The 13,124-nt window shown below is 38.8% G+C and overlaps 1 protein-coding gene across 1 annotated transcript; it reads left to right on the top strand.

Annotated features, from left to right (window-relative positions):
- The first annotated feature begins 6,876 nt into the window (after positions 1-6,876).
- Positions 6,877-12,784, top strand: LOC149479689 (neurotrimin-like). The gene is made up of 7 exons (XM_089707630.1): positions 6,877-6,889; positions 7,015-7,151; positions 8,342-8,482; positions 8,818-8,911; positions 9,185-9,484; positions 9,566-9,716; positions 11,188-12,784. Exons 1-7 carry the CDS (start codon positions 6,877-6,879, stop codon positions 11,219-11,221), a joined length of 870 nt encoding a protein of 289 aa, XP_089563756.1. The 3' UTR covers positions 11,222-12,784.
- Positions 12,785-13,124: the final 340 nt, after the last annotated feature.

Below are 13,124 nucleotides of genomic sequence, written 5' to 3'. Positions count from 1 at the left end.
CCCTTTTTCCGATTTCTGCACGCTACCTTAACGTTAAGCTAGAACTGTTGCTGATTTTCAGCGAACGGGTTGAGCAACAAAATCGTCATTATAGCAACTAATTAGCAACAAATAAGCAACAAATTCTGGTGTTGTTTTTTTTTAATTTCGCTAATTTTTCATCGCCAGCTTTACGTACCTTATATTGACAACTATTCATCCACAAAAATATTACCTAAATCAAAAGTTACGTCTAACAATATTATTGTTCGAAACTTTAACAATTACGACTAAAGTCATTTTTAAACAACCATTACACACTTTTATAAATCTTAAGAGGTTTTTGTTTGATTGAACGCGCTTATATCAGGAACCCCCGATTTGAAAACAAAAATCGCGGGGCACAGCTTGTAGTAAATAATAATATGATGTAATGGCGGTTAGCTCTTTCATCTTCTGAATCAATCAGCAATTGAAACTTAACAATAAAATAAGGCTCCATATCTGCTACGTCTTTATTGTATTGCCATCAGCGTTTATGGCCGTAATAATGATCGTGACCGCATTGGATGTGCGCCAAAAGCGTCACGGCGCGGGCAGCTGACGAATCGCGCGCGTGTAGCGTCGCGTCGCGTGTTGCGTGTCGCGTGTCGCGCCGGACGCGCCGCGTATCGCGACATCTGCTTTACGAGTGCGGCCGAACTCGCCGACAAGCGCGATACGGCAATACGCCGACACGGCCCAAGTGCACGCATTTGCATACCGCCATACGTCGCGTCCCGGACACGGCGGGAAGCTTGCCTGTCGCCTTATTCTCGACAACTCCACCGCGTGTAATACATACTTTTAAAATGTTTAATTAAATAAAATGTGTCCTAAGCCTACGCAATTGATTAGCATAATATAATATGTATTTAATATTTACCTTATTGACAAATTCTATGGAATATGTTCGGAAATGTGATAATATAGAAAAGTATTGAAGCGTACGCATTAGGTCAAGGCTTTAATTATCTACAATTATAGGTACGAGCAATGATCGCTTTCGGTTCGCTGGCGGCGCGCGGCGCGGCGGCGCGAGCGTCGCGTTCTTTCACGCGCCGCTCGTTCATTTGCGGATATTTTGATTGAAGATTGAAACGTAACGGCGCGAGTAAATTGAGTTAGAACGAGTGACTAATTAGGTCAGGGTGACGGAGAGTATCGCCTCCTCGACACTCACGATTCATTCTTTTGTTGTCTCAGCCTTGTTCTTGGACTTTATTATATTGAGATAAAAACTGTGACATTTGCATTTCTCTACGTTACCATGTTTATTGCAAAAACTTTTATCTTTTATTCTTATCACGTCTCACCAATTAAGAAAGTAAATTCAGGTTTTATTTGCAATAATTTGGATTGTTATTGTCCGACGACAAAACAACTTGCATTTCACTTCAGAAAATAAACTCGAAGACATAATAGGATACACTTTCTACCTTCTTTTAGCATCTGAGGTCTTCTACATTTTTATAGTCTTAATAATGTTAGAAAGTTGCAAGCAAACGCAATCAAAATTGCATAGATTGTCCGTCTGGCGTTATTGTCAAGTCATTTCAATGTTATATGATAATGCCCACATAATATCCTGTCATATCCTACTAATATTATAAATACGAAAGTTTGTGAGGATGGATGTAGGTATATGTATGTGTATGTATACGTATGTTTGTTACTCTTTCACGCAAATACTACTGAACCGATTACAATGAAATTTAGCACACATATAGAAGGTAACTTGCATTAACACATCTGATCGGTTTTATCCCGGACATCCCACGGGAGCGGGAACTATGCAGGTTTTTCTTTGAAAACGCGGGCGAAGCCGCGGGAATAAAGCTATGTAGTTCCCTATAATACCATTCAACAACTGAATTTTATTTCAATAACCCTTATAAGAATGAAATACGACGATGTAATTGACATAAACACTGTCGTTTATTTAGTTATTTTACATGATATCTAATAATTGTCCACGATGTTGTGGGAACAATGCCGCTGCGATTGGCATTCATTTACACTCAGTAAATGTTTATGTTATCATACCTCGTATGCCTCGTGCGTGACATGTCACTGTGATGTCACAAAGAAAATTCACACACACATCTATAAATTATTGGAGAGCACAAAATATGACCCGATTTGTTCACTGTGCCGCTGGCAATATTTATTATTTTTGTGTAGTTCAGAAGATTATTATTTTTATATCCGTTTCTATATTAAATCTGTGACAGGAAAATAATATTTGTGTTCGTTATAATATTGTTATAATATTATAACATCAAAAGTTGTGCGAACTAAGAATTCGGGATAAATATTTGACGCAAATATATTATATCTACCTACTTATGATTAACAAATAGCTTGCGGAAGTCAATCTTGTGTGAGTATTTACATGTAACTCGGTGAACAAACACGCGGACGTTTTACGTGACGTGATGGTCAACAACACGTGATAGGCTTCTGCAAGTTCATGTCTATTTGTTTCACGTATCATATAAAATATTGCCAAAACCTGAACACAAAAAAAATCTTACGCAATATTTTTCGACAAAACCCTGGATTCTAAAATCTAATTCATCTCCGCCTTGATCCACTCACAAAAAGGATTACACAAGCGAGCGATCCTATCCACAAGTCTAAAAGAAGATTCCTGTTCGTGTTTTGGTGTCTGAAAGCAAGTCTAGTGTCAGCTTGACCCAGTTCATTTCGAAGCCTTATAAATGATTTTGCATCTCCTTTCCGAAATTCAAAAACTTCGCTTCATAAAGCGTAGCAACGATTTAAATACTCAGATAAGCTCCTCGCTAATTACGGCGCATGAAATTATGTCATTGTTCAAAATTGTGCATGCAAGTCTGACGTCACGGGATAATACAGGCTTCTTGTGATTCGACGTCGGCTCTGAGGCTCGCTCGCTGTTTAATAGCTCTACGTATTCACACGAAACTGCGAGAATGTGCAATAAACTAAATATATAACATGTGCCTTAGAGCATTGAACACGCAAACGTCTGCAAAATAGACCAAAATAGATAGAGTATTTTATGTAAAGATGAGATTGAAATTTAACACAATCGCATAATTATTTAACAGTAAATTTCAAAGTACGCAAACCTAATGGTTAAATCTGTAAATGAGTTCTGCAGATTCGGCCGTCTATCCAGTACATCTGTATTCTGCATATTCAATGGCGACCGCGCTCGCCGTCGCTCCTACATAATGAATGCGACTCGGAGCTTCGTTTTGAAATACTACTCGTCTCTAACCGCAACACCTTGCCCAGATTTATTGAAACTGCTTAAGCCACTCGCAATGAGAGCGCCGGCTAAATGGCTACCCGCGGGCCCGGCGGGGAGGGAGGAGGGGGGGACCGGCTAGTTCTCACTTATTTACATACCTGAAACTGCAACGTTCTTCAGCTTATCAAAATTACGAAAAATATTCTCATCGCATATTTCGGCCAAAATTCAAACTATCGCAATGTAGTATATTATGTATAACTACTACTATGTAGTATATAACTATGTAAAAAAAGAGTTATTTTTTTTCCTGTATAGATAAATCAATTACTAAATTTCAAAGAGCAACTCATGAAATCATTCCATTTCAAATTAAAATACTCTGTACAATACACTATCAAAATATTAAATAGTTTCCACTTAACTATTAGCATTCATGAACAACAAAGAAAATCAACACTTTCGTCAACAGAATGCACTAAGCTCGACATAATATTTGCGCCACTAGCAACCACATCAAACTCAGCTGCGGCCACAATGCGAGTCTCAGGTACACAATGCGACACCAGTCACGTAATTACGCACACGATTACTGTGCTATTGTGTATTGATTGATGACACGCAGCGGGCCGGTGTCACGGCGACACGCGTCACGCGTCAGGCTATCGGCGGCGACACTGCCGCTTGCTGCGACGTTAGACAGCGCTAACTGATTGGACCCACAATTACTGCGATCGCATGACTAGCATCTGAGCGGCTTAATGAACAGCCAGCTGTAGCCGGCGATAATGTTGCCTTGTTAATCATTCCGTGACAATTGTAAGTAGCAGCATTGCACAATGCACAGGCGCTGTCAAGCGCCCGTGTAATTATGTATATCGCATAATATGTAAACAAGTCCGATTAATACAATGAATTTGGTACGATTTATGTTTAGGCAGATATTACTATTATCCTTTCTTAATATACTATGACTTAAAATTAGAAGGCTGTCGCCCGTGACTAAGTATATCAACTTTATCAACATTTTTGTAAGAATTTTACAGATGTAGGTAATACCGGAATGTTTTATGATGATAATATGTGTATAATTATGACGTATATGTTTATATTCATACGTATATATTGAAAGACGATTTCTCGTGAAGAGCAACGAGTGCGATTCGCAGCAAGCGGCAGGGCGCCGCTGCTCGCAGTCACTCCCGGTAATGAGGTCCGGTCCCGCGGGCCGCGCCTCGCTCGCTAATCGTTGCATTCATTAACAGCTAAACTACCCACACGTAATATGACGAAATAAACACATTATACAATATTACCTCACATTAAAAGGCACACACTTATTACTTTTTTGAGCTTATTGTGCGTCGTGAGTACTTTTTTAGAATTCCGGAAATGTTACTCACATACTTGTTAAAATAACATAAAAGAAACAGAAGCAATGAATAATTTTTGTCTAAAGTATAAATAGGAGAGTAATTACGCATAACTAAATATTTTCTAAATATATGTAGGAGTATTACTGGCTGGTAGAAGTATTACTGGCTGATGAGAATTACATCGGAACGAGATTTGACAACTGTCGATCTAGCGGAGCGTCGCGTCGATGGTCGGCGGCAGACGTTGCTTAGTTACAAACGAAGAACGGCTAGAGCACCACGTTTGCGACGAATCGCTATTGTTCCGAGTAATCTGGTGCATTGTTGTATCGAAACTAATTAAAAGCGATTGATCAAGTGATTCCCTAATTACTAGCGCATAGATTTGTGCGATTACATAACATTTGTTTGTAACATTGATGATCCATTTGTTTCTACCAACATTATAATTTACTGAAGATATGGGTGATTCTGATGATTATGGCCATCCGCCCATATATATGTTAATAAATAATAATAAAATAATATATATATTATAAAATAATATATAATACTATATATTTATTAATCCTATTTCTGAACTCAATTTTGAACAACAATGAATATAATATGTATATTCGGAAACCTTTAATTTCATGTATAATGTCCAATATTACTGAATGATTTTAATAATGTTATTGCAAAAAACATTTGGACATGACTTTTAAGCCTTTGAATTAAAATGTCATAACAAAATATGACCCATTTTTACAACCTTATGGTAACCACAGGGTAAAACCTTACTATCCCCCATCGCTTACGCAGCACGACCGCGCGTGTGATTACGATATCGCTATAAAACGCTCGTAAAACGCTCGCGAGGCGCCGTCGCGTCGCTTCTTGTTAACATTAATTAAAGCCCGCGCCCCGCGCCCGCCCCACGCCGCCCGCCCGACCCGAGCGGACCGCGCGCCCATAAATCTCCTTTTTATTGGCTCGCCCCACAGGAAATCTAAAATGGAAATGAAGGTGGACGATCGAACGTGTATTGGGACCTGCACCGCCCGCAGCCGCACACCGGGGTCGGCGGCGCAGCCTGCGGCTAATGCCATCTTGTGCGGAAACACGCCACATGTCCTGTACGTAGAGCTAGCGAACTCAGCCGCAATGTTCAGGGTTTCGCCAACCATTCCACGTTCGAATTTATTCATCACTTTCTGTTAACGCAATTAAAAAACGGCATTATAGTATTACTGAAATTCAATTCGATGCAAACTACTTGAAAAACTACTTGAAACAACATTATTATGAAACTGAATAAGGCACTTGCGTCGTCTCTTATTGAACATTCTTCTTTGTTAATTCGACTCAAATCAAAGCAAATAATTTCATAAAATATTTTGCTTTAATTATCCACTTCTTCATTTATACACAATTATCATGAAGTATATTTTATTCAAAGACTTTATCAGAATATAGAAATGAACTCAAAAGGTCGGCTCGAATGCAGACCTAGTTATTCTGAGAGGAATTAATTACAATATTTTACAAATATTGGACAACTGATTGGATCAGAGGCTCAGAGGTTACCTCTTCTATAGTTTAAGTCGTGGATTTAATGAAATGCACCGCTTTCTGGTTTCGCTAGCCGCTACGTTTATATTGAGCTTCCTAAAGGACAAAAAGAGTTTACCGAATGGACATGGATCGGTGGTAATTGAAAAATATGTTAGGACAATAATTTCAAAGTGCTTCTAGAAAAAGTTTAATGGTATGAATAAATGTTAAATGTAAAATTCAAATTCAAATTCAAATATATTTATTTGCTCGTATATGGTTCATAAGGGTGTTACACAAATTTCTTTTATCGCATATACTGCCATTTTAAATGGCGTGCAAAAATTTACAAATTAATACATTAAATTAATACAGTCAAATTATAAAATACATTAATAGACAATTACAAAATTACACACAAAATACACAATTACAAAAATTACACATAAAATTAGAATTAAATTAAATTAAGATTCATGTTTTAATGTCACGATCATTTAAATATTCCTTAACACTATAATAATTTTTAGCTTGTAGCAGTCTATACAGTTTATTTTTGAAAAAATTCAAAGTCAATTCTTTAATTTTTATAAGTAAAGGTAAGGTAAGTGATTATAAATAGTTATGGCCATGCAATACGCATTATTTCAAATAAATATGAAATAAGAAGATCATATTTTTTTAACAAATAAACATATTTCCAAAATGTATAGACAAGGTAATGGCAAGATTTTTAATTTTTTAAAGAGGGTTGCAGCTATCCATAAAATGTGCTCCACACATCTCCACACAAAAGTTTGACTTATGACATATGACACTAATGATGTGATGTGTTTGTTGCAGTGTTATCGTGCGGCGAGACGGGCGGCGGCGGGCGCGCGCGGCGCTACGTGGGGCTCTACACGGGGCCCTACTTCGATCCGTCCGCGCCCAACAACATCACGGCGCAGCTCGGCACGCACGCCTACCTGCCATGCAAGGTAACATTGCTTCCTGATATTTCCACTACTGGCTCTTTATAAAGCCGGCAGAGCACCTGTAACGCCTGAATTGGGTAGATAAGTGGTTAAATCTAGATTCTATAAAAATAAAAAAATATCAAAAAGTATGTTTCCCGCCGAGATATGCTAAGCGTAACTCCGTGCAAAAGCAACTTCGAGCAAAAGTGCTGAGGTATTATGCCTCAGGTATCCTGAGTGGCTTCCTTTTTTAGCGCATGCAACCACACATATATTTATTTCTTCTATTACATATTATTTAAAATTTACAATGCTATTTTATATGTGTGTTGTGTGTGTTGGAATAAATGTTTTCTTTCTTTCTTTCTTTCAAAAAGCCTATATCTGCCAGTTTCGCACTTTTTAGCGGCTTAGGAGTATTGTCAGCCACCTGTATCTGACACTTGCTCATTTATGTGCCGGAGTTTGACAACATGCACACGTTAAAATATATTTAATTAGTTTTTTTTTATATATATATAATGGCTTCCAAGAGACCAAAATTATTGGAAAATTTATAAGTGAAACAAAGTCTGCGAGCTTCATAAGAATATTATGTAGTTACACATTCTTATCATAATATTATTATATATCATAAATGTATTTGCCAATTGGCAATTAATTATTGCTTTACCTTGGCCGTAACTACCAGTTAAGTAATATTGAAATTTTTAATTCCTGTCGTATCTGCAATATTTCTTTAACTACCTATTCAATAAATATAGGTATAACATAAAACACGAAAAATAAATATGACTTAATTATGTTTATGTAAAATTGTTCGACAGCAATAAGAGTCTCGACACAGTAACTCGAACCAACTTATGATAACTTTGTATTGGCTCTCCTATAAAAATGGCGTTATTCACTTACTGGCTCATACGTAGGATGTGTCGATTACGCATCCAAGAACGACCGAACCGACAAATCTCAGGAAACATGGCAGACTCCGCATTTCTGAAAAAGTATTAGATTCTTTTCTTCACCTACCCTGATCACAATAATATGTTATTTTTACTACTACTACTATTCTAAAGAATATTCTAATCTCATCAACGACTTGCGGAAATAGCGTGAACCAGGAGATGCATTTACAGTACTGACTACAAGTTCATAGTACTATTGAAGTATTCCTAGAAAAAATCTCTAATCATCATCATCTGGCATTCCAGGTGCGGCAGCTGAGCAACAAGTCGGTGTCGTGGATACGGCGCCGCGACGCGCACATCCTCACGGTGGACCGCTTCACGTTCATCGCCGACGAGCGCTTCCAGGCTTTCCTCGTCGAGGCCACTGACACCTGGACGCTACAGGTCTGTGTAATTCGCAACTTGGTATAATATGGATATGAAGTTATTGGTGATAATTAAAATTCTTGTGGTTTTTTAAAACCTCTGGACATTAATTGTTTGTCGTCATTATAACAGCAACAGGCAAACGTAAACAACTTCTTGAACGAATCTATGAATTTGAAATTAAATAGCAACAAAATAATGTAATATTATACGAATTCTGATTTAAACTTAACTGTGAATACAAAGTAGATGTACTAGCGACAAATAAGATGAACAAAAGAATAACTGTTATCAGTTAGTGAATTGATTAAAGAGAGAATAGCGTCAATAACAGAAGCACCAATCGTTTTCAGGTGAAGTACGTGCAGGCGCGAGACGCCGGTGTGTACGAGTGCCAGGTCGGCACCGAGCCGAAGATGAGCCACTTTGTGCAGCTCAACGTCGTCGGTGAGTGCCGCCTGCCAACCGCCATCCAACTGCCGAGCTCTTCTGGCTTTGCTATGCGTGATATAGCTTGTCCAATTTCAACAAATATCGCGTAGTAGCTCGTTTATTTAAATTTTATGCACTGGCTTGTGTTTGTTTAACAGGAATGTAGGGATTTCAATAACTGAATTGTTATATTTATGTACATCAATTTTCATAAGGTACAATTCTGAAGCGACGTAATGTTTAGTTCCAACTTCCAATGTATTTCAAAGCGACCGTCCAACATTGCAGTCCCCAAGATCGAGATCGCCGGTGAGAGCGAGATCTACGTGAAGGCGGGCAGCACGGTGAGCCTGAAGTGCGTGATCACGCAGGCGCTGGAGGAGCCGGCCTACATCTTCTGGTACCACAACGAGGAGCGCGTGCTGAGCTACCGGCGCGGCCTGCGGGACATCCGCGTGGAGCGCCCCGCGCCCGACACCACGGTCGGCCACCTCGTCATACACAACCCCGTGCGCGAGGACTCCGGCAACTACTCCTGCGCGCCCTCCAACCTCGACTCGGCCTCCGTCGTGTTGCACGTCCTCAGCGGTCAGTAAAGCTTTTAATCGTTATATTTGACTCGATCACATTAATGATTAACTATTGTAATGTACGTATTGTGCACAACAGGCGAGCAGCCGGCGGCCATGCAGCACGGCAACGCGGCGGCGCGGCGCGGCGCACGGGTGTCGCTGATGGCGGCCGCGCTGTGCGCCGCACTCGGCGCCGCGCCGCGCCCCGCACGCCTAGCGCCCGCCCTCGCGCTCGCCTTACTGATCATGTGCGTATACAGTATCATACGCTAGGTTTAGTTCATTTTTGAAGTGAAAACTTCTTTAGCGGCGTTGGGTATAAAATCTTAAACTCGCGTCAGGGATCGAAAAAGCGTAAGACGGATGGATATCAAACATGCTCAACGTTAATAATCAAGTTTTCACTTCTGCCGGCACTCCCGGAGTGCAACCCGTCTTTTTTTTTAAATTGAGTAACACCACATCATACATAATACGAAACATTACAAGAATAATCATTGAACATAGTATCTAACATGTATGACAATAATGGCGTACATAACTTTATCTATAACATTATATATTTTTTTTAATGAATATTACAAGTTTCTTCACGAAAACTAGATAACAAAATTTAACAATATATTTATAATATGCTAAAATTAAATTATGGAAAAAAAACTAAAGGTAATAATTATAATACTAGGTAATTATTCTATTTCTTTGAGTACGTAAGAATTTAAAAATACATCTTTTAAATAGAGATAGCTGGCTACAAAATATATCAAGACCCGAAATACCTACTAACTACCATTGAGTTTATTGTATTCCTTAAGAATACGTACGAGGGGAGCCTGTGCACCTTGTTGTTTGTTGATTCGTGTCCTTGGGAATGTAAGTGGTACATGAATGTTTAAATGTTTCAAAATATTATCTCCTAAACGTTAACATTTTGTCTATAATTAAACCCAGATCACGAATTTCGCTAACTTCTTTTAATTGTGCGCCGTCAAGCTCGTACAAGCAAGTGGTTTTTTTCTCTCTGGTATATTTAATAGGAAAGCATTTAGCTGCAATAAGAGTCATACCATTTAGATGGCACTACTCTTTAATGTTATTAAGATCTTCTTGAACAAGAATAGTATCAAAGTTTTAAATTATAGTTTTGTAGATTTTTAAATCATCGGCAAACATTGATGCTTTACAATATTTTATGCGGTAATTTATATCATTCACGAAAATAAGAAAAAGGTCCGAGATGAGAGCCCTGTGGTACACTGGTTCGCGCAACGTACGATGCGGAGCTAGAGTTACCAACAGCCACCGAATGAGGCCGATTGCAAGATAGGAATCTAGCCATTTCAATAATCGTCCTCCAATCCCGTAATTAGCAAGTTTTTTAAGTAGCAAAATGAGGTTTACTGTATCAAAAGCCTTGCTAAAGTCGTTGTATCTCTATATTGCATCCACCTCACTTCATCCTTCAATTCATCATATTGCAGCTAATTCGACTATAAGCTTATATTGACTCTTGTTCGATGGATGCACAATATCTGCTATCTAATTAAAACTTTGTCTTTATTCGTGGCACGATTGTTGTTGTTTCAGTTTGACATTAGCGAAATTTCAGATATTTCACTTACGTTAAAGTAGCAGACATATTATCACCACAAAGTAATAATTCATGCCGTCTCTTCTGTTCGTTCCATTTATTAAAATTAACTTTTATTTACATTTCAGGTTACAGTGTCACGACGAGGACGAGCCCAAATAGCGTTCGGCGAGCTGCAAAGCGACAGTTCCACCCCCTCGCCCCTCCCCCCGCGAAGAACTCTTAACTCGTATGCTATTGTACTTCCAAAGAAATACCAAATAACTTATAACTAAAAGAACACCACATGTGATGTGTAAATAGTATTTTTAATTGAATTTTTAATATATCATAATTGTATGGTAATATAAGGCCGTGTTTTCTATTCGGGAGCCGCAGTGGCCTCCGCCCGTAGGTTACGTCCCCGCGAGCTCGCGCCGCACCACTCCCGATCGAACTAGCTTAAGGTTCCTTTAGTCAATTAACGAGCAGCGACCCTTTCGAAGTACAATACATGGACCATCCTCCCGTTGCGTCGCAGCCGCCTGCGCTCGACGACTTCTGTTATATATTATATACGTTTTACTCTTTGACTCTGCCCGCGACGGGGCATTTGTAAAGTTGTAAATATTATGAATAGTTAAATAATAATATATATCTTTCGAATAAAATATTGCACGCGATTCATGAATATAAACGCGTTGACGCGCCGCGCCTGAGCCTCCCGGTTAGCTGTATTCATATTTCATAGACTATTCGGCGCATATTTTCAAAGTAGCTAATCTTAACAAAAGTGAGAGTCATAAATCATAATATTATAATCTAAATCTGTTAAATTTCTATTATAAACCGAGAGATCGTGCAACAATTGTGACTTGTTTGCCCTAAAATGTTTATAGTCAAAAACTGGTTTTCAATTTGTTAGAGTTAAGACATGATGCATGCTATACATGCATACTTTCGACAATGTACAAATAATTCAGTAATAATTATAATACTGAATCACTCTATATTATACATATTATTACATAGTAAAAAAATATAAAGTCAAACCGCAAAGTAAAATTTAATCACACTGATTGATGACAATTGACAACATAACATTGAATTGCAACTTTGCAAGTCACATAGCTGTTGTGCGATCGCTGGGCTTGCGTGACGCGTGTGGTCACGTGGTGTACATAGTGTGTGTGTGGTGGGGGAGGGGGGCGCGCGCGTCCGTCACATCGAATCATCCGTTCGCAGCCCGCGCCCGGCGTGCGGCCCGTCGCCTAGCGACGCGCGAACCTCACGTCCTTCATTCTACTGCGAGCGACGTCTGCACGTAACCCGCATTATTGACATTCATACAAATTAAGAATTATTGTTTTACAATTTGAAACATAACAACATTTTTTTATTTTATAATCACAAAGACTAACCGAGAACTAGTTCTCGTTGAGGAAAAAAAATAGTACAACCTAATATACTTAGCTTCTCTAATATTAAAGACACGGTAGGAAGATAAGATTCGACTGTTATTTTATTGTTAATTAGTATAAAGTGGCGTGGCCAATCGGCCACCGTTTAATTATGTAATGTATGTAGGTATGCAAGTCGGTGGTTATGTGCAGACGGCGCCGCGAGCGTAACATAGCGAGTGAGCCGCGCTCAGCCGCAGCCGATGTTTATTCGTTGACACTGTTACTGCCTCACTGTAAATATATTATTGTAAGTAATATAAATAAACAGACATCGTTGAAATTATATTGCCGTTTTATTTTCACCTTGTTATTCAATCCCAAAATCGATGGCTGTACCCGTCTGATGTTGTGTCTTAGCACGAATAGTCGTCTCGTGATTCACGATAGGACCATATCGAATGCATCAAAAAGAATTATCAAAATCGATTCAGTTGTTCACGCGTGATGCCAACGCGAAACGGGTTTCATTTTTATATATGTAGACTAGCTGACCCAACAAGCATTGTCCTGTTTTAGTTACGGAACAGTCAAACCCGTAAATAATTCTAATTATCTAATATTATATAACGCCATCTAGTATTAGACTATTGTATACTTCCTCTGTACTGACTGATAGGTAACCT

The sequence above is a fragment of the Colias philodice genome, chromosome 19 (assembly GCF_061535455.1).
Source record: "Colias philodice isolate Cphi_HAF_F1 chromosome 19, ilColPhil1 Martin Lab GWU primary, whole genome shotgun sequence".
Classification (NCBI taxonomy): Eukaryota; Metazoa; Arthropoda; class Insecta; order Lepidoptera; family Pieridae; genus Colias; species Colias philodice.
This window is presented reverse-complemented; position numbering and strand designations above follow the sequence as displayed.

What these genes read in the sequence shown, in the direction of transcription:
- LOC149479689 (XM_089707630.1), top strand. An exon ending in TGTGCAGCTCAACGTCGTCG is followed by an intron (nt 8,912 to 9,184) that starts GTGAGTGCCGCC and finishes CCAACATTGCAG; the next exon opens with TCCCCAAGATCGAGATCGCC. An exon ending in CGTGTTGCACGTCCTCAGCG is followed by an intron (nt 9,485 to 9,565) that starts GTCAGTAAAGCT and finishes TGTGCACAACAG; the next exon opens with GCGAGCAGCCGGCGGCCATG.